This window comes from Ammodytes marinus, assembly GCF_949987685.1.
Source record: "Ammodytes marinus genome assembly, chromosome: 15".
Taxonomy (NCBI): domain Eukaryota; kingdom Metazoa; phylum Chordata; class Actinopteri; order Uranoscopiformes; family Ammodytidae; genus Ammodytes; species Ammodytes marinus.
The window spans coordinates 19,566,569-19,589,784 of NC_137219.1; the positions used below are offsets into that span (position 1 = coordinate 19,566,569).

Genomic DNA, 23,216 nt, shown 5'->3' on the forward strand with positions numbered 1-23,216 from the left:
CAGTTCTGCCTCATACAGCTGGCTGCAACCTCTCAATCTAGAAATGTTTAGCTAGTCTCTCTGATGGAATACATTAACAGATTAAGGGTTATTCTGGTGAGAATTCACTTTTGTATTCAATTTGTACCTTTCAATGAAACATATGAACATTTTAGTATCAATACTCCTTTTATCCATCATAAATGCCTTCCAGAAAACTTGAAATGTGGGGAAGACATTTTCCTTGTGAAATTGGATTTTTAAACATGGCATACACACAAATAATGACTTTGGAGATATATGGTCCATTATCTACGCATAGGAGTTAAAATCACCAAGACCATCAGTCTCATATTTCTCAAAAGTCCAAATTCCTCTTCTTCGATATGCATGCTTCTTCTTTGGACAATATGCAAGAAAAGTGTTGGATTTGATCGTTGTAGTAAAATACATAATAAAAAAGGACCTATCCAGTTTAATATCTGTATAATCTGCTTCAAGTGACAGAAACACAAGCATACAATATTTATTAGCTGTCATTTATTAATTTTTATTAAACGCAGTACAGTGTTGATTATAGCAATAAGTAATACAGTAAATTTGAGGTATTTATAACACTTGCGTTTTTAATGATAGAATAACGACTGCAGGTTTATACAGTATATAAGTGTTATAAATGACACACGTTATATATGAATGTTTATGTGTGTGTGTGTGTGTGTGTGTGTGTGTGTGTGTGTGTGTGTGTGTGTGTGTGTGCTGTGTGTGTGTGTGTGTGTGAGTGTGTGTACAAATGCATGTGTCTTATTATCAACAGCATTCAAAATTCTATAATGTAGAGTAAAATTTAGATCATCACTTAGAACATATCATTTTGTTTCCTTTGATTGTTCTATAACATAGTTTTACAACATGAAGAGATAGGATGAAGCAGAAATTAAGTATGTGCAATAACACTGATAATGATCAAGATATCGCACCCTCAAGATGTGAGCATTTCTTTAAGCCTTATTAAATGATTACTGATTAGGAGGATTAAGTCACATCCATATTTAGGCTGGTTATTGTAGTATTTGCAGTACAGCTGTTAGCAGAGCAGTCAGGAGAATGGACGTTGGGAGTTTTGCAAGCTCTGCTCCCCCACTTGTACTGTTAGCTAGAAATCAAAGCCAAAAACATACATTTAGACTTTAATAAAATATTTTAGCAGAATTGCCATATTTTCTTAACAGATAATTTCAATTTTTAACTACAGACACAATTTAACTACAATGTGTAAACTGGTGGCAATGGAGTAAATTATTTGTTGTTGCTCACCTTGTGTTGTCTGGGATGGACCTGAGTTGACTCCTGTGGATGAGATTCAAATCTAGTTAGACACCCAGCAATGTTACTTAATTTATGTTACTTTAACTCATTTGTTAAATATTGGTAACTGGATGTGAATTCAAATGGCGCATTTACAATAAATACCTAACCTTGTGGGAAATTGACCTGCTAAGGTGGCCTTACCTAATAAATAGGCCATGTCTTCTATTACCCATACTAACGTGCTATTTAGCATGCCAGAAAAAGCGGTAACACTTTACAATAAGGTACACAAAATTGTAGTAGCTACTACATACGTACTACATAGATATGTGTTACCTACTACATAGGGTTTTTTTTGTGCTACCTAACACATAGGGTTTTTTTTTTGTGTGCTACCTAACACATAGGGTTTTTTTTGTGTTACCAACTACATAGGGTTTTTTTTTGTGTTACCTACTACATAGGTTTTTTTTGTGCTACCTAACACATAGGGTTTTTTTTGTGTTACCTACTACATAGGGGTTTGTTTTTGTGCTACCTAACACATAGGTTTTTTTTTGTGCTACCTAACACATAGGGTTTTTTTTATGTTACCTACTACATAGGGTTTTTTTTGTGCTACCTAACACATAGGTAGCACAAAAAAAACCTATGTGTTAGGTAGCACAAAAAAAACCGTATGTAGTAGGTAACACAAAAAAAAACCTATGTGTTAGGTAGCATAAAAAAAACCCTATGTAGTAGGTAGCACAAATCTATGTAGTAGGTATGTAGTAGCTACTACAATTTTGTGTACCTTATTGTAAAGTGTTACCGAAAAAGCATATTGCATGCAAACGACATACTTTCAAGCTGCAGAATGAAGTATGGTAAAAAGAAAACAAATGCATTTTGGAACGCAGGGAGAGTTTTAAATCATAACATTGGCTTGAAACACTCTTACTTAAATGTCCACTAACACAGAATGAGGTGCATGTGCGTCCTCTGGTGGCTGAAAACAGTAAAGGGTCCAACTTGAGGACCATACCACTCACTGTAGTCATGACACTATCACTGCACATTCTGGGAACTTACTGTTACGAGTGGAATCCAATGGGTCCCTGTGAGCTATGGGTTATTAGTATGCTATTTGTTAAGTCCTGATACATTGTCACATTATTTCTGCATGTTTTCTCGTTCATAATTTTACACAAGCCAGTATACAGTACTGATATAAAATGGGAACAAATATTTTCATGGATAAAACATTTTTTATACTTCTTTTTAAATTGATACTTGTAGAAAAACCTGAACAGATCCTCTCTAACAGCTTGCAATGATTACTTATCTGTTAGCAACATACATTTAGACTGTAATAAAATATTTGAGCAGAATTGCCATATTCTCTTAACAGATCATTTCAATTTTTAACTACAGACTGTTTGTCTGGGATGGACCTGAGCTGACTCCTGTGGATGAGATTCAAATCTAGTTAGACACCCAGCAATGTTACTTAATTTATGGTACTCTAACTACTTTGTTAAATATTGGTAACTAGATGTGAATTCATTTACAATAGCTACCTAACCTTGTTGGAAATTGACCTGCTAGGATGGCCTTGCCTAATCAATAGGCCATGCGTTCAATTACCCATACTAGCATGCTATTTAGCATACCAGAAAAAGATTTAGGATGTCAGTAGCTTCTACAATCTCTGATTTCCTAATTCTAGAGAAGGCAAGTGGATCATTATTATAACAAATACTTTGAGCTAGTGTGTGGGCATAAAACCTATTGTCACTCAACACAAACAGAAGGTATGTATTTACCCAATGTTGCTGTCACGTTTACGTTGCTGTTGGTGCTGCCAGGTGATGCAGTGGTCGGGTCTGCTCTGTTGGTGAACAGGCCCAAACCCAGTTTGTCCAGGTCTGACTGCAGCTGCAAGTTCCTCCAGGTCTCAACCACAGTATCGTTCTCAAACGCCTTCAGATCTTGTAGTTGGTTACCCATGAGGTTTTGCACATTATCCACATTCAAACCCTGTGCATTTGAAACGTAACAGTGAAGATAATTGGTCAGAAGTCTAAATACATGAGCAACAATGAAAATATCATTGATTTAAAAGAAGGCCCAATAGAGTATTGGGGCAAGATTAACCATCATAGATTTGGCTAATTATTTTGCACTCTGCTTTTACATAAGGCTATTTTAAAACTGAAAGAGTAATGGATCACATTATATACATTTTGTTACTAATACAACCCAACATCATCCCAGCCTGTTTCAAAGAAGATTAATTGACCATTTCACGTTAAAGAATTACCTAGATAACCCTAGCAAAAAAGTTTTTTGTACAGATTAAACAAATGATATGAAACATGTTAGTGACCAGGTTCCAGCCTTTAAACTTAGCTAAGCTAACCGACAACTGGCTATAGCCTTACATTGAAGATACTATATACTGGAGGCGGTGGTGATCTTCTCATCAAACTCAAATATGTGCATTTCCTTCAGTGTCCAACTATTTCTTTAAATTTTCAATTAAAAAATGTATCTACCATCGTTTGATGTCTTCTTATGCAGAGACCCTCGCAAATTCAATTCATATCAACTCTTTAACTGGCACACTTACAGTGATCACATCAGGATCGAGACTCGTGAAAGTGTTTACGTCCATGTTGACATTCTGGGTCGACAGTGCCACCACATCGGACAGAGGTGCTCCGCCTATCAATGCAGAAAGGGAAGCAGGTTATTTTTGAGACATACAGACACAGTCGTAAACACAGGGAACATGTCATTCTTACCTAGATAGGGATTCATCAGGTTGTAATAGGCACTGGGACTACTACGGAGTGAGCTGAAGGAAGTGTTACTGATCTCATACAGGACTTTCTTCTGCTCCGATGAACATGTCGCCACAGTCAGAGTTTTGGCATTTCTGACAAGGTGTGAGAATTAGAAAAGTAAGATGCAGTGTCAAGCCTGTATCTTCCATCATGGAGGCCCCTTCAATTCATGTGCTACCACTCACCTTATACTGTCTGGGGTGATGTTCTTCAGCGTACTGGTGTCTAATGAGCACAGGTTGGAGTCAATGCTGTTCAGCTCAGTGCTGCCCAGGGAATTCCCGGAAGTATTCAAATACTTGGTAATGATTGCTTTGCTCTAAACAACATCAAAGAGAACATCTTAGGTAAGCCAATGAACACAATTATCAGTACAATTTCATAACACCGTTTGTAGGTATGTGACATATTGTATATAAGACTTTTTTGAGATTGATTATTCTGGCATTTTCTGTAGAATCCCTCAACATTATACCTGTGCTGCCTCCCATGCTCCATCGTCAGCATTCATGAGGGCTGCCAGGGTGTCGATTTTGGTGATGGTCCACTTGGATATGTCATCAAGTGACGCCACGCGAGACACTGAATCGAGCAACTGAACCTCGGCTTCCGAAACACCTGACGGATATGCCTGGGAGAAAAGAGAATGTTTTGTAACAAATGGCAATGTGTTTCCATATCTATTGATTCATGGCAAGAAACAATATATCTGACCATAATATTCTATGAAGATACTGTGTGTAACAGAACCATTTTGGACAGTGCTACATGACATGAGGACTGGAGTACCGTAATGACCTCGAGAAACACATAATGGTAGGTTTTTGTTATGTTCCTTTTCTAGTAATTCCTGATACATCTCTAACCAGTGAGGCAGCAGATGATAAAGAGATACTGTATGCTTCATACTAAGCAATGGTCATATGTCAGGCAATTTTCATATCCCATGCACAAACATTACCTGGTTGAGTTTAGTCAGAATGATTTTCTGGAAGTCGTCGTCATCCACTTTCTCGCAGATAGAGTTGAGGTTTTCCTTCAGAACAGGGATGTCCATGCAGAGGTCAAATTGCGACACGTCGTAGCCGAAGGGGAAAGCATCGTCGCTGACTATCACCCGGGTGATGTTGCCCACAGTGCAGCCTTGAGAATAATTGGCAAATGAGAGCAAATGTAATATGTTACTTTATTAAACATAAACAAACACAAACAATCGCCAAATTTGTTAAATATATACAGTATATCTAAATATGTTTTTGTTAAATACTGTGTATAAAAAGAAACTCTGCTTTAGTTTTTTTTCTTTATTCTTCTTTACCTGCTGCTCGTTTTGTCTTGAACTTGTTGATTTGTTTAAACAACCTCTTGAGTTTCCTCTTATTTGTCCTCTTTTTCCTCAACTTGGGCATAAACTTCTTTAGGAACCTTCTCCTTGTTTTCTACAGAAAACAAGCACACAAACACAAACACACACACACAAAGCACAAAAAACGGAAATTGTGTTTTTTTAGTAAAATGATTATTGTTGGACTCATTAGTTCAAGAAACAAGTAAACGTAAAACACATACACGTGTGAACTGGCTCCAGATGTTGTTGGTGAAAGATAGAGGTAGGTCTCCAAGGTTCTCCAGTGTTTGCGTGTTCCAGGTGGTGGCATTCCTGAAAAACAGACGATGATTCATTTACATCGTCCACATTTGGTGCATGGAGGGATCTTGAATGTGAAAAATGCCTCAAAATAAATGAGCTACTGATATGTCAATAATAAAATGCTATATTCAGCACAGTTAAAGGCGGGTATAATTCTTCATTAAGGTCTTATTGCGAACCAATCAAATGATTGTCCTTCTTTCAGTAGTATCCAGTTCCTCTAACCTGTCCATGGCACTCAGCTAAGTAAAAAAAAATTCTGACTAAATGTGTAAATCTTTAATAATTGGTCCCAATGTATAGTTTAGTTTCAGTTTCAAAACAAACTTAAGGCAAAATTTAATTTTTTATTTAATCCTACTTCCAACTCTTCTTGCTTTAATAGATTTACTGGCTGTATTCTTGATATTTTATTAACCTATTAGCGACTGGACTCTTGTAGTACCTTTTTCTATTGCCATTTTAACCATGTTCTTATTTGTCGTGGTATCTGTGATCTTTTGTCTATTTTATTTTTATTTTCACTCCTACATTGTAAATGAGGTTCCATCTCATTATTACCGGTTTAAAATAAATGTTAGTAAATATGTGGCCCACTGGTTTTGTTTGTAAAAATGGAGCTCTGTGGCACAGGTAAATAAGGTATGCCAATACTAATAGTACCATCAAATTAGTAAGATTTTATATTTTCTTGTTTGTTTTTTAACAATATTTTTTTTATTTGTACTTCAATATGACCATGTAGCATATATTGCAAGCCTTCTCCTTTAATGTATGTCATTATTGTACCCGTATTGTGTTTTCCCAGACAGCAGCAGCGTCTCCATGGCAGCCACCTGGCTATCAGAGAGGTCCTTGCAGGCTTTGAGTTTTTCTAGAATGAGGGGATCAGAGTTCTGGATGTATGAGCTGTCCAGGGTGCAGGCCATGTTCCCAAGGACATTCACGTTGTCTCTGGTCAGATTCACGCCTTTTATACCCTAGGCAGTTAAAAACACAGTATTAAATGTAACCTTGTGCCACAGCATCATTACAGCCAGTTTATTGTTACAACTTTTTTTCAAGCAACACTTTTAGTATTTTGCTGGCTACATCTTGCACACCAAACTGTGAATATCTTGATATTGGTCATATAAATGTATCAATGTAAAAATGTAATGTTACATTTGTAGTAAGATTGAATAGCACTCACCAAGCAGGTCTTGGCTTCAGTGAAAAGCTGTGAGTTCTTGTTTAAAATGCTGGAGGCCACAGAGAAGTCTGCAGCACCCACTGCAGAAATGTATGACTTGCAGTTGGCTGGATTGACATCTTTGTTGCTGTAATAAATAGACACAAAGATGATAAAACATCTTCAGTTGCACATCATGATGTCAAAATAATGGTAAACAGACTCACTTTAAGTAGAGAAGCATGTCGGCGGGATAGTTAGTGAAGTTCTGGGAGAGGTCTCCACTGAGCAGGTTGTACATACAAGTCAGCTGGGGAGGAAACGATGCAAAGACAGAATAATAATAATTGTTATTCACGGTTGTAGTGCATACAACATCACAACATACGTCTTTTAAATATACGACTCTGGTATTATATATCCAACTTACCTTAATTATCAAAACCAAATAAAGAGCCAAAGTTATTTGATTGAATAAGGTTTAATTTCAAGTAGTTTCTATTTGAATGTACCTGTGATTCCTTCAGCACCACCTTTGCCCTGCGTGTCCTTGGCCTACAGGCACGGACTAGCCTCTTGATCTTGATTTTTGTAATCTTCTGGACTGAGGTGCACGTGAAGCCTTGCAGCACAGAAGGCGAAAGCCTGTGGGTAGGCAATAAAAAAGGCAAAATTAAATAGGAAGTGAAAAATTGTTCTGGGGGTGGGGGGATATTAAAGGTACTTGTTCACTTACTCCTCGGTGTCAAAGGTTGATGTGGACAATGTCCCGAAAAACATGGCAGCCTATAGTAGAAGAACAGACACAACAATGTCAGCTCAAACTCGAAATATGATTCTACAGCAACACTCTACAACTGTGCCACATACTATCATACATGCTGTGATTGTCAGTTTTGGTGTTGCTTTTTTAAAAATAGGTTTTTAGTCCATATCAGTACCTCAAACGATCAGATATTATAAACATGTCACTTTGGATGGAAACACAAGACCTTGAGGACCGTTTCTGTGTAATTTGGCTCTGTGTCTTTTAACTTTTAAACCTAACTTCAGATTTATTCTGCATTAGACTTTGAATTAAAATATTATTGGTAACATATAAATTATTAGTTTCATAGGTTGTAACCTGATAAAACCTTTTTTATGTTTTACTTAATTACTATATTTCTGTGTTTTTGTTTTGTAATGGAAATCTGGGGAAAACCCAGAATAAATGTATTTCTGACTGTAATTGAATATGTGTGACTTTGGTCGGACTATAGGGCCATCAGATTTCAAAAACTTGTCTTCAATGAACTATTCTATATGTATAGCCATAGTATACTGACCTGAACTCCCGTCCATTTCTTTCTGTTATTCACTGTCATGTTTACAGTTCCTTCATTGAATGCCAACAGGTATGCTGGAATCTCAGTTGCCATATCATCAGGGACATTTAGAACCACTTGGGCTGAGCTTGTGTCCACAGAAATGATCTGTCAGGCAGTGGAATAGCAAGTTAAAATCATGAAATTGTGTTAAAATGCATGTTAAATGAACACATACCAAACATGTACTGAGTACTACATATGTTCATATCAACCTGGCAAATAACACATTTCAATAAAACTGGTAATTGTGCCTTCTCGTCGGGAGGTGTGTGGCCAGTGGGAGAGCAAATATATATTAGACGGTGTGGAAAACGTTAAGGCCAACAAATATGAATCAAAACGGTACATTTTGTCAGTTAAAATCATGTTGTGAGTTTATCAACGGTTTACATGCATCTCTTTTCAATAAAATGTCACCCTGGAAGTTTAAATTATCCTGGAGTTGATGGCTTGAGTGTGTGTGCAAAAACAGTGGCGCACGGCACAGGCTTTCTTCCCAGGCGCACAGTTTTATAAATGAGGCCCCTGACCTGCCCCACACACCTCCTCACCTGCTTCACATTGACTTGTCAGCCATTCACTATGTAAACTCCACACATCCTCATGAGTCTCTGTGCCTGGGTCTGATCAACATTTCCCCACTCTCACCAAAGCTGAATATTTTAATATATTACTTTTGCTCCCTGATTCCCCTTAGAAAGATATTGTTACTAAAAACCCAAAGATTTGCCTTACTATTGCTGAGTTTTTGACTTGACAATCGTTGCTGTAATGTTTTAAACGGTAATATCAAAAGTTGTACCTTGTTGACAAAGGTCTGTTGGACGACTGTCGGTGCCTCCAGCATGTTGGAAACAAAGGTGCTGCTTTGGGAGATGGTGAGTAGCTCAGAAGCTGGGATTTTTCCTATTGTCTCTGAAGGAACTCCAACAACAAGTGTGCCGAGGGATTCCAGAGAAGATCCGCTGTTGATCTGTTTAACACATTTGCATTTAACCTAGCTAAAGTGGCATATTCAATATACTTCAAGATACATTTATATTCAATAAAACCATACTGAACCAAATGCATAAGACTGCTGTAAATATGTCATATGATATCGTTCATCTTAACTGGAGAGTAAAGATTTATACCTGGAAGCCTGAAGAAGTTATTGTTGTAATGATGTTGTTGACCTGCTCCTGGTTCCAGGTAGTGACTGATTTCAGTGTGGATAAAGAGGAAATCAGCACTGACGGGGCAATGGAAGTGATCTGGCTGCTGGTCAGGCCTGAGCTCGCACTGCCCAGGGTCACAAAGGTGTTTGCTGTGACAGTCTTGATGTTGGATGCCAGAGCAGAAGATACCTACACAATAAAATACACCCGGTATTCAAAAGATCAACATAAGGAATGCAACCGTTAAATCGTTACATTTTATAGGCTGAATACTCAATCTTTTTAAGCGTAATCAAAGGCTCAGAGCTTTTAATGAGTTTTTTTTTACATTTGAGTTAAACTCTTGGTCACGAGTAGCTTCAAAATCAATCAAGCCTTTTTTAATTGTTCCATTAAAATTTTGGACAAGAAGCCGATAAGATGTCAAGAAATCAAACATTTGCAAAAAATTATTAAAATGGCAAATGTTAAATGCGAAACTGCGACGCTATCAATACACATGAAATTAAAAGTTCAAACTCTATTTGCACATGGACACAATTTTAGCCGGTACCTCGGGGTCCTCTGTTCCATTGCAGGATGTCTTCAGCTGATTCAAGATGAGTAAGGTATCAGCTTCATTCGCAGATGAATATGCTGAATTTGGGATCTCAGGAGAGCACAGGAAAAACCCTGGAAGCCTAGATTAAAGATAAAAATAAAAATAAAATACAAATGTTAAATAAAAAAATTCAAATAGAACATTTCAATATACAGATTGACAAGTATGATATACATACATGCCAAAATAACATCATTTTGTCAATTTACTCACTTTACAGGGTTGAAGGTTGGTTGGTATTCATAAAGCTGTGTGATGTAGTAGGTGGTGACATTTCCTGGGATTACTGATTTGTTGAACAGTTCCAGGTTGGCTTGATCCCCCAAGAACACACCAATCTTAAAAACAAAAACAACAAATAGCTCAAATAATATCTTTTAAAAATCCCATTGTTTTTCCTCAGTCTTAACCATAAGAAATGAATTACAAAAATTAAAACAGATAAAAAAATTACAAGAATCCAAGTATAAATGCTATGGCTAGTTTTATTCAAATCAAAACTCACTACAAATGTGTACATTTGAAATAAATCATAATTATAAAACTGATATAAGGACATACCTGACTGCTAGAGACGATGGTGGTGAGATCATCCAGAGTGATGAATGACACAAAGTTGCCGATATAATTGACAAACCAGGCAGTAGAATTGAGTTCTGATTTATTGGCATTGTAACATCTGGCTCCAGAGTCTATGGAAACAGGGAAGAGCCCAAATCTTATAAACAAATACCCTTGTAATATGATACCAATACTTGTATCTATTTATATTAGGGCTGTCAAACGATTACATTTTTTAATCAGATTAATCACAGGATTCTGTGGATTAATCACGATTAATTTTACCATTCGAAATATGCCCGAAAAATTCGAATTTTCTATGTATATTGTTGTATGAACGGAAAGATAAAGGACAGAAGGTGGATATGTACATTTAAAATTAGTATTTTTATTAATTAAAAATCCAAATGATGGTTTTAATACTGAAAATAAATTTAAATCAAACTAAAATATATACCTACCACACCATAATTCAATTGGTCGTCTCTTTACTATGTCTTTGGGCAAATATAGGCTATATAATGGCATTTATTTGGTGAATCTATAGGTTGTGCATTCTTGAATACAACTTGATCACAGTCCGCAGTGTGTGTGTGTGTGTGTGTGTGTGTGTGTGTGTGTGTGTGTGTGTGTACGCGCAACCACGTCGTAGGGGACTGTTCATTTGTACCAGGAAGCACACGTTATGTTGATGTCTACTCACACACACCTCTGAAAACTGCAGACATTTGTGTCCTCGCGGGCTCTGAACAGAGCGGACAATGTTTCTCCTCCTGTTGCTCCCGACATCAACTGTCACCCGCGGCAGTTGATTTTATATACTATCTATGCCCCCGACACAGACGTGACCGTAAGCAGTTTAAAACACGGCATGGGCTAGCGTGCTGTTATGTTTGGCTGCGTGCAGCTACTGATCCTGGGTCAGCCACAACGAGTGACTGTAGTACAGAGCCGGTGGGATGCACGGGGCGGATCATTCTGCACATGCGTTAAATGCGTTAAAAAAATTAACGCCGTTAATTACAGAAATTAATCACCCTGCATTAACGCGATAATTTTGACAGCCCTAATTTATATATTGTAGGGGAGAACGGGGTAAGTAGGCACACTTTTTACTCTACTGAGAATTGCTTATCACCTAAACATCTTTCAATAGTCATTCCTACATTAAATTGAAGCTTAAGGTGTTGGCTTGAAATGTGTACCCCTCACTTTTTCTATCTTATTGTAATAAAGAAGAAATTAATCATCAAAGACACCCTTACACATTGTGACAACCGACCCCTTGACCGACACTATGGGGTTGTTTGTCACAATGTTATCTTAATGGGAATAATCTTAAAAAGAAGGCAAGCAAGTAGAACTAAATTAGAAAGTTTAATTGCATTGTCAAGTTGACAAATAGGCCTACATAACTTACTGTAGCCTTGGCAGCTGGTCTAGTTTGGGATGCACTGGGTTGTTTTGATTTTGTTGCCCTTTTTTCTTTTGCATGCTAGCTGCCTTTTCCTGCTCTATTCTTTCCTTCTCTGGGGTGTCAGTGAGGATACAGCTTGACAATTTATTTCGTTATTGGGTTCCTTTCCTGGCTGCAGCCTTGAGATAACATGTGACAACCAACCACCGAAAAAATTTGACGACCAACCCCAACTTGAATTTCTTGCTAACATCAAGGCCAACAACCATCTGACAACTAATTAGCTTGCTAACCACAATCTAAACTATAGTTTACCCTTCACACTTTGTATGGGTAACAAGTGTTTTGTTATAAACCCATTGTGTAAAAGCCTAGAAGAAAAATACTGAGGATCTAAATATTTTCAATTTGACATGAAAAACACAAACAGTCGTCTCACCTCAAATTCAGCAGTCTAACTCCAAGGAAGACTATGTAGGTGACCTCTGATCCCAATTCTGGATATTTACATACCAAAATTTCACAGACAGCGCCTTCTGGTTTCCGAGATATAACGATTGTGACAACCAACCCGCGTGACAAATTACCCCGTTCTCCCCTACTGTACTGCATGGCACTAATACTTGAACACTGAAACAAGAGTAAGAGTATACAGCCACCCTAGGAGCTCCAGTATGTGATCAGGTAAATGTTTACCATATTAGTTAAGTGTTTTAGTATTTTTTAATTAGAACAAAGACCAGCTGAAGCTGATGGAAATGTCAATTGTTTTGTGAGTATTTGGTCTTAAATCAATGTATTGGCCACAATGTTATCCCGATAATGGTGTTATGTGAAAAGTTACGAGATCACCATACTTCTTATAATTCATCCTGAAGAGGACATGAATGTGGAGACCATAATTTTTTTAATATAAATCATTGCATGCCGTCCCTAGAGCCACACTCTTATGGAAAGTTTGGCGCTGCAATAGGCAATACTTTTAGTTTAAAATTGAGATTCTTGTAATGTCTGCATTAGAAAAATCACATCCTGTCGAGCTGATATTCTGTGTGTGCGGGTGAAAATACTTCACTCACGTCAAATATTATTTCCACTTAAAAATAACAAAATCAAAAAACTTAAAAAAATTAAGATAAGATAAGAAAATATAAGATATACTTTAAGCAAGCTCTAAGGAAATATATAATTAAAGATGTGTGCTATCCCCCTAGAGACAAAGTTAGACCCAGCACGGACAGTCAGTACTTGACCCATTCCTATTAAACATGAGGATTGATTTAGTAAAATTGTAATTAATAATCTGTTTTACCAGTTCTCAAGTAGTCTCTGATGGTGGAGTAAACATCACCCTGTCCAAATTCAGAGCTGTTGTATGTGAAGTTATTTCCCATTACATAGACCCTGTTGAAAGGAAAACACAAAATTGTGCACAATGTAATACATCAATGAAAGCCTGATGTCACTGAGATTTCTGACATAGTGAAACATGAAATAAAGACTTACAGTTTCTGGAAGGCAAGACATGAAGCATTCTGGACTTCGTTGGAGCTGATGAGGCTTTTGCTGAGGAATCTAAGATATTTGCTCAACCGTAGGTCGAACCAGGAATTCACTTCAGATCTGCTGTTGCTGCTCAGCGCTAAAGGCCAAACGCAGATGAGCGTCACCATCTTCACATCATCTGGAACATCCTCCTAATGACATACATGTGAATTTACATTGTTAAGGAGATACTTTTGTAAAATTAGTATTTTTAGAGTGATGATGAAATAATGTATTGTGTACATGTAGGCTACTGTATTCGGTGACAAAATTACAACTTGGATGGTACAACATGCAAAGGGGGTCTTATACGTTAACGCATAATCACAACATTTATAAAAGGGACCTACATTTTCTAGGAAGGCAGGAGTGCTCCTGTAGTTGTGGAAGATGACACAGATGTCTGAATCGTTACCAACCACATTGGGTTGACTGAGGAACTGACGCAGCTCAGAGGTGCTGATGGTACTCAAGAGCTAAAGATAAAAAAAAAAAAAAATTTAAGTTACAATATTCAGAAGAATAATCCATTTGTATTTGCAACACTGTACCTGATGTGGTGCTGTGGCCATTGACCTATCAAAAAAGTCTTCAGGGCCAGTTAACCGTAAACCTCCCTAATTGACAGTGACGCAAAAAAAGGACCGGAAGTTTTCACAGGCCCATTCACCAGTGACATCTTTGATTTGAGAGGTTTTTAAGATAAAAACACTCATTATTGGAAACTTAAATTACTATTAAATGAAAGGAAACCCCAATCTGCACGGACAACAACTTTGGCGACCTGGCAAGTACTGTTTTATTTTGATGATCGCACGTAGGGAGGAGCAGGAGCTATTTGCAAAAGTCAACCACCGATTTTCCGTATTATAGCTTTAAGAGTCTTCTATGAGGTTAGTCTTTTATTTGAGTATTTAATTTATTAATCTGATTTATTAATGGTACAGCTTTAGTTTTCTTTAAAGGTTTTCAACATCTGAAAAACCTCTAAAAAATATAAAGAACTCTTAACAACCTCAAATAAGCTCTAAAAACACACAACTCTGAAGAAATTGTGTGGAAATGACCTTTGAAAGTTGATGTTGATGGAAATAAATGAAGAAAAAGAGAAGAAGTGAATTGTCCTGTGCGTCCTTTATGGTGAACCAAGTCATTTTCAAGTTTAATCAGAAAAACCTCATAATATGACATAAACAAATACAATTATATATTACCTCTGACTCGCGTGACGGTGGGAGAAGAGATATAAATGTGGACAGGTCTGGAAAACCAAATCTGAGGAAGGTGTTCCTCAGATAGACGTAGAAGCTTCCACCACTGTAACACTTGATGGGCGGTGGACCTGTTTTAAACAAAAAAGAAACCACTGTGTAACCTGATCCAGAATAATCTATATTATTATTATGTCACATTTTTCTGATAAAAATTTACACTTTCACTTTAGCTGTAAAACAAACAAGCAAAACATGTTTTCTTGTTACTGATTTTAGTCCTCATTAAATTTCTCCGTAACAAAACAGCGGTGTAAGATTATTTTTGGCACACACCTTGAAGGAAGAGAATGATGTTTTTGTAAATCTCTATTTTGGTGTTTTTGCTCAGTGTCAAGTGTTTGGTGTCCAGCAGTGCTATCCTAAATACAAATAAATATTAGTCTGGAACAACTGAAATATAATCAAATTCATCAGGATGATCATGACCACGTCACAGAAATTCATACATCTCTTGGCTGCTGTTACAGCTCCTTTTCTTCCCAATGTTGAATAAAGGTGTCACCAGGCTGGGAGAAAGGTTATCCAAGAGAGGGCTCAGGCGAGCCCTGAGCCATAGCAAGAACTCTGTGTCATTGATAGCTTGAGAGGACAGATTCCCTCTGTCAAATACTGCTTGGAGGAAAGCAGATTTCACCTCTTCTGTGTAGTTGGATGGGTTGATCTGATGGAATAGAAAATAGCATTAATACAAGTTTGAAATCTGAACGAAAGGCTTTACTCAATTAAATATTATTATAATTAATATTATTTTTATTTATTTTACAATTTATTGGTCAATAAATGCCAATTTAGCAGGGAGGGTGGGCCATTATTGTGCCTGTTTGACAGTGACAGTTGAGCAGCCTAACTAGGTAACAAGCCCTTTTGTAGGCTAATATTAGCGGTGTTATTTCATGACCACCCCATTCTGCACCTAAAAAAGACAACCTTGACATTTGCAGGTAAGTTTAAAGCTGTTTAAATTGCTAAAGGAGCTGTTTAGTTAACGTGTTAACTTGAGCAAGTTTAAAAAATGGATTAGCAAGTTCACTCCTTCATGGTAAACCCAAACCAAGACATTTGCAGGCAAGTTTAAAGCTGTTTAAATGCTACATGAGCAGTTAAGTTAACTTGCTAGCTTTAGCTAGCTTGAAAAAAAGGGATCATCTCTATGTTCCCACATCCCAATGGTCCCACAGCCTGATGTTCTTGAAATTGGCGATTAGGTTCATCACAGCTAGGTGGTTAGGTTTAAGGTAAAGGGACAGGTTAGAAGGGTAGGGTTTTTTAGATAACTTGCTGCTTCAAACTATCTTAATAAAATGAATTAGCATGCACTATTTCATGGCTACAGTTAGCAAGCCACTATCCAAAATGAGATGCTTTTAGATAGAAGGTGACACCTTGACAAAAATACTGTTTGATATATACTATAAATGCCTTAACATAATGTTTGTAACATCTTTCAGTGTATGCTTATGGAATAAAATGTAATAACAACACCACATACTTGACCATTAGATTAATTTAATACCTCTGTAAATACAATGTTTATCATAGGCTTAACCTTAATAAAGGTAGGATTGATTTCTGCTAGACAGCTTCGGTTTTGGCTAGATGTATCCAATAATCAAATTTTTCAGGGTTTGTTATTCTTGATACAAGATGGCACAGAAGAACATTTGTTTTTCAAATCTTACAGTGTGGCCAGCAATATAGCATTAATAAACAAACAAGGTTTCTGCTATTAAGATGTTTACCTCAATGGTCGGTGAGACTATGTCAAAGAAAGCACCAAAGTCACCAGGATTGATGACTGTCATTATTTTCGTCACATCTTCCATCTTCTTTAGCTGTTTTGGAGTTGTTGCGAGCTGGGCCAGCTGACTGAGAGTGAGAAGATCTGCAACCTCCACCTAAAAGTGAACCAGCAGTTTAGGTAAGCAGATACCAACAGTGGACCTCTAACATGTAATGGCATTAGGGTTGCAAAGGGGTAGAAAATGTCCGGTACATTTCTAAAACTTTCCATGTGAAGTTAAGCTGGGGAATTTTGGAAATATTCAAAATTCGGGAACTATGGGAATGAACTAGAAATGGGAATACTTTAAATTAACTGTATCATATCCAAACATAACTTTGAACTTTATGTTTTGTCATAGTCAGACATCCATGCAAAATAACAAAATTAAAAAAACATTACATTTCAACATATGTATTTGTAAGTAAAACTTTATCAAGTTTTGAGTATTTTTTGAAGAACCAATTATTTCACTGAAAAATAAAAACATGAATGGAGAGTAAAATATAACTCATTCCCTCAACCCTACCCATGTACAAATTAAGTAAAATTACCCCCATTCCATGTGACGGAGGAATGCACAGGGCATGTAGGCGGTGTGGCCTCAATACCCCTGCAGTAAGTAGTGTTCTATGTGCATGTGATTGAGGAATACCATAGATATTCTCAAGGGTACTTTCATGAAATCTTGTTGTTTTAGTCAAGATTATGCTAAAATATATTTTCCCCAACTATATTTAAAGTCACTGTTAAGGCCAAACTTTAATTAAATCCCCGTTTTACAAGTAACTCAACTAACATTGCTACCAAGTCAGTACTGAGACCCTGCCTACCTCAACCCCTACCTGCCAGTAGCCCTTTTTTTATCCTTAAATCTCCGGGTCCAATCCAAGCCCCAACCTCAGCGATTTTTACCAGCATCCAATAAGGAAGTGACCACAACTGTAGTAACCGGAAGTGCCACTAGGGGGGTGGTACCAAGACTGAGCCATTTTTCTTTGACTCACTTGTTAGACAGGCTGTTTTCAAAGTCTTATCAAACCTATTTACAGCCTGGTCCACAAAACCATTTTAGTCTGTGTGTTTAGGTCATATCTCCATGACAACACTGAGGGGGGTGAATTTTTTCGGACCACGCTAGTTTTTATTTTATCAAAGGTTAAAATGTATTGGGGCAAACTCTTGAGTGACAGCTCTCCGCCTGTTGTCCCTCACTTTGCCTCGGAGGTATACGTCAGCTATCTCCCTCCCCCTCACAAAATGGTGACGCGCACAAACCAGGATTATTGGATGCCGTGTGAATAACTGAGGTCAGCCCGGATGCTACATATTATTTACTATCTATGGTCCAATCCCCATTACTCTGATCTCTCCAGAGTGCAACTCTGGGCTCAATCAAAAAATTGAACAAGGGTTAAAAAGGTGTGTTGTGTTGTGTTGTCAGTATTTTGGCAGTTAATCATTAGAATGTCAGTGATTCATAGTGATCCCACAGTAATGCTTCCTTGCTTACAAGTACAAGTCAATGTAGGAGGATGACTTTCACCAAAGCATAGTACGAGCTGCAGTTTGGTCTGGCTGTGCGAGACTACCAAAACTGTCCAATGAATGAGTTACCTATCTATCCATATGATTTAATATACTATACTATACTATACTAATTTACTATACACCTTATAGTGCATTTTTAATTTAAGCCAGTGCAAATATGTAATTGACAAGGACTAAAAGGCAAAACTTACTCCAATGATATTGTTCTTTAAATTGGCAAAATCTATGAAGGAGGCATGCACACGGAACCGACCAAAGTTGTCTTCAAGCCAACGTCTGTCATCATTTACAGACTCAACACATGAGAGACCTAGGAATCAAAACACTCAATTTTTAAACTGAACATGTCATGCCAAACATTGTAATGTGGATTTATACACACTCACGGAAAATGAGTACTAGCAAATGCACTGTGGTGCAATCCAAGTTACCTGCGGACGAATGTCTCTTAAGATAGTCCATTATGAAAGTGTAAACCTGTTGGGTCTGCCTCACAGAGAGATCATTGAAAACATTGTCGCACCCCTTTACTCTGTGAAGACAATAGAAATTATTCAATTCACCAAAACATGTGGGATAATGTTTGCTTTTTATATTTAAATTCACAGGCCAACACTTCTGCTCAATATAACAAGGAGAAAATGTAGTTGTCACTTACATCTCTTGATAGGAGTCACAGCTGATATTTACTGGAATAATTTCAAATGTGCTTGACTCAAGGCTTGGAAGGAAGAGAGGTAGATAGCCCTGGAACCACAACTTAAACCCCTCAGCATCTAGTTTGGATAGTTTGGGTCCAAGTGCCATTAGTGTCAGATTTAGGATGGTGTCCCGCACACTGGGGTTAATGGCTGTTAGGTTTTTCTAGACAGAAAACACACATTTGTCAGCACAAATAGATTTTCACATTTGGTGAAGAATATCATATTCTAAGTGTGGTTAAGATACTCACCTCTGCAGCACCACTAACAAATGTGTCATAGAAAGAGCCAAGATTTTCCAAAGGTGATGACACAGTAAGTTTTGTGAACACAAGTCTCACAAGGGTTCCATTGGACAAGTTGTTTGTTTCAAGAAGAAATTCAGCTTTTTGTTTGGAAGAGAGAGAGTCTAGCGCTGTCACCTAAGAGAGTGGTATAAGACAAATATAACATATTAATACTTTTAACAACATCTTTCTTTTTTTAGAAAAAAGTTTAGATAAGTAAACTATACTAAAGACTAGGGATGCACCAATAATTGGACAACTTTGAATTTTTTTTACAGAACAATAACGTTTTTTGATAACGCGATATATATCAATAGCAACCGCTGTGGAGGGAGGCGCTTGTCCTTTATAAATACAGCAAACATGTTAGCAGTGTGAAAGCATTTCAAAGTATCCGAGAACGACACAAACAAGTCTGTTTGGAGACAGTGTTCTACTGAAATATCTATAGGGGCAACATCTGCAAAGACTGCAAAGGCGTTTTTAATGAATTGCAAAATTGACCTTGAACAGCATGTGGAGTATGAGTGACTCGGCTGTCAACGCACGTTTTAGTCAGGAGACTTCGAAACCCTTACCATTTATCGCGACTGTTCTTGATCCACGATATAAAGATAATTAAAATAGCAGCCCGCATGCAAAATTATCCAGGCTGAGTTGGATTTGGGAAAGCCACTTGGTGATGGAGGCAATGCACAGAGCAGGAGATGGGCGATACAGTGCACAGAAAAAAAGGCCCGTTATTACAGATGAGCCATGCACAACTTTGCTGTCTGATGAGATCTTCCAGAAAAATTAACCAAATTCCAAGCAGAAGACAAGCTGGCCAAATAAAGTATTTTATTTGAATAATTATATATATTTTAAGTCATATTTTGCTTTGTTGGTATAGGTGATATCTGCTGGAATTGTCCTGATTTATGTTCCATATCACACTATCGCTCTCATTATCTTGCCTTTTAAGGCGAGACACCCCAGGTGAATAGGGATTTTCTTTTAACTTATAGATATCATCATGAAACTTTTCCAGTTGATTACTGACATTAACACAATATTTTTTTGTATTACATGTTTTTCTTTACTCTTTTATTAAATGTGCAAATATGGCAATATTTAACCAATTATGCGTACATTTGGGTCGTTTTTCAAACAAAAGATCTAGATGTTGGATAAAGCCAGAGTTAAAATCTCTATTTTATTTTAACCACATATTAGTTTCTAAAGTTTTTACACAACAGATTTTGGATACAGCCTTTTTTCATTTAATAAATCAAAAAATACTATGTACATGTCTTAGCAATGCATTTTCGGCATGTTTTTAGGAGGAACATGTATCATAAATCAGACAATTAACAATATATTAACAAATCCTTGGGTAAAAACCTTTAAAATAGTGCTATGAATGATTATGTAAAGTTTGGTTGATGTCAGTGGTCTATAAGTTGAGATATTTTGTTCAGTGTATTGGAAAAAGCTAATTTTGAGAAAACGACCGTTAAAGATTTAAACGTGAATTCTGCTGATAATCAATGATTATAGCTACAGTAATTTATTGAATTAGGCCCTACACCCCTCAATGCCATATAGGCATACCACTGCTTAACATATATAAACCATAACATAGCAAACATTTACACCTACATGCTAATTTAAACGTGATTCATTCATTATATAGCCACTGTCTGTCAACCTGCTTTGCAGTCGGCACAGACGCTCTCCCCTCCATCTCCCCTCTAATCCTCTGACAGTCTGTGTCTCTCCGACGTGACCGGCGTGATTTACATGTCTTTAACACTTCTCCCCTTCAAATGGCGATCATGTAATGTCCGTAGCCAATTGATTAAATATTTTTTTTGTGTTGGTTTGGCATATTTTCTGTGTTTTTCCCATTTTATTTTGTGATTTTCGAGCTACCCGCGGCTAGCATCACGTGATGCCTTTGAGCGAATCACATTGTCAGAAATGTGCATTAGCCAATGAGGTTGCGTTCCTAGCATTGAATCCCTCCTCACACTTTCACGATTGGTTACTAATACAAAATTACCATATTTGGATCCGATAACATTGTTCTTGAGATTCAGAGCTTTCCAACAGTACTATGGTTATTATGATTCATACAGCGGTCGCGGTGCTGTATGTTATGTTAGAATGTTCACTTTTGACGAACTTAGCAGCAAAATACAGACGCAAGCAGTCAAGGTTTAATAAAATAAACACCTAAAACGTATAATTTGGACCTTTTATTCATACTAGTATGAAATAAGACATGTTATGGAAGCTAAATAGACACAAATCTCAAAATTGACCAGTGCTTAAAAAAATTATGTTTTTGCCTGCCGTGTCTCACCTTAAAAGACTGCCCATGGAGCAGAAACAGACAAAAACTTTCAATATAAATCCCTGTCCTTAAAGATCTCCTATTATACTACTTTTCTGGTCTTAATTTCTTGTTAAAAACTGCTATAGAGCAACCTGACACGAATCACCTCACAAAAAACCATGTAGATTTTGGGGACACCCTTCCTCTCACCCTAGCGCAGTAACTCTCCACACACTGCTTTTTGCTTCTCCTGCAAACCCCACTTCCGGAACAATTTCAGCAGCGCACGGGCAGATTTCTGAGAGCAGGAAGGTGGGGGCATGGCCGGAGCTTGCCTGAGCAGCACGTCACCATACATGGAAAAATCCGGAATCGTGGCGACACGATGGCAGGAAATTTGAACCGATTGGAACACGTGATTTCTCGACCGGCTGCCCTAGTGTTTAGCGCTCTGCACAGCAACCCCAGACGGTCAGCAGGGAATACGTCTTAATGCATGCACGTAATTATTTGATACGCTAGTATGGTTAAACATGACTATAAATCATTATAACAACGTTTATAGGTCATAAAAATCGAAAAGTATAATAGGTCCACTTTAATTTTAATAGTAAAACTAACCGTCAACTATAACTTTTAGAGTATCAATGAGGAAATACACAAAAAGATGTGTTGTCTGCGTTTGACCATAACAAACTTAAGCATTGATTCTACAGTTGAGAAGTAGATTGTGTATTGCTGTTTTCAAGGTAATTTGATGAAGAAATGTTCGACTTACCCCAGAGATGTTGAAGACTTTGAGTTGAGGGTATGTTGCAAATTGGGAAAATGGACCCAAGTTTTCTTCAAGCCATTCAGAATCACTCTGACTTCCCGGCCTGCAGACTAAGGCAGGTAGATAGACGTTAGCAAAAGTACCATTGAGCAAGAATAATCTTTCACTGATACACATTGGACAAGCCATACCTGGTTCGTTGATGACACTGGCAGATTTTCTCAGGTAACCCAGCATAACCTCTGTATTTCCTTGTTTTCTATGCAACGGCATTGCAGGGAAAGCTTTGGCCATTCCGCTCACACTGCACAGGGTGAAAAAAGAAACATTCTTACGCGGTCCCTCAATAGCATTTTGTACTTTGGTGGAATGCAAGGTTGCTTGTTCATCAAAGGCTACTCACACGACATGGTAGTTTGTGCAGTTAATGTTGGAGGTTGCATTCTTGAGCATCATCGGACTGAAACTTGGGAGGATAAAAATCAGTTTCACAAGGAACCAAACGGACCAGTCGTCTGCCTTGAAGCCCGGGAAATTGGGAGCGAGGATTTTGAAGGTCTTATTCATTACACGATCTCTCACAACAGGTTGAAAATCGGGGACCTGTCAAAATACGACATTAGAGGATTTAAACACCGCCGAGTTAACATGTTGCACGTGCACCATACAGGATGCTAAAAAGGATGTTAAACTGATATTTGTTATAAATGAGTGCCATCCAGCTGATGTAAAGTTTCAAATACGAATGCAACTACTGACTGCGCTTGTTTGGAAGCCACAGATTCTCTTTGCTCCCCCAGTGCCAAATGTAGCCTACCTTTCCATCTGCCGTCAGCTGTGTTAGGAATTCATCCACATTTTCCAGAGCATTGCCCTCCTCAAGTGGCTCAAACACACGGTCGATTTGGTCTGTGTCATTCAACGCCCCTGAGCT

General features: G+C 37.6%; 1 protein-coding gene across 1 annotated transcript; it reads right to left on the reverse strand.

Moving 5' to 3' along the window:
- Positions 1-549: 549 nt before the first annotated feature.
- On the reverse strand, positions 550-22,526 carry LOC307261335 (uncharacterized protein). Its single transcript, XM_080041847.1, has 34 exons — positions 22,474-22,526; positions 22,286-22,392; positions 19,152-19,322; positions 18,858-19,063; positions 18,631-18,731; positions 18,391-18,509; positions 16,608-16,763; positions 15,315-15,529; positions 15,142-15,227; positions 14,809-14,936; positions 13,945-14,070; positions 13,556-13,746; positions 13,362-13,453; positions 10,633-10,763; positions 10,285-10,409; positions 10,024-10,150; positions 9,447-9,659; positions 9,116-9,286; positions 8,272-8,418; positions 7,680-7,729; positions 7,456-7,588; positions 7,171-7,253; positions 6,965-7,091; positions 6,562-6,752; positions 5,691-5,781; positions 5,440-5,560; positions 5,083-5,264; positions 4,597-4,752; positions 4,307-4,440; positions 4,080-4,213; positions 3,905-3,999; positions 3,099-3,312; positions 1,297-1,329; positions 550-1,135 (listed from the first exon to the last, which is right to left on the reverse strand). Exons 1-34 carry the CDS (start codon positions 22,517-22,519, stop codon positions 1,041-1,043), a joined length of 4,497 nt encoding a protein of 1,498 aa, XP_079897973.1. The 5' UTR covers positions 22,520-22,526; the 3' UTR covers positions 550-1,040.
- Positions 22,527-23,216: the final 690 nt, after the last annotated feature.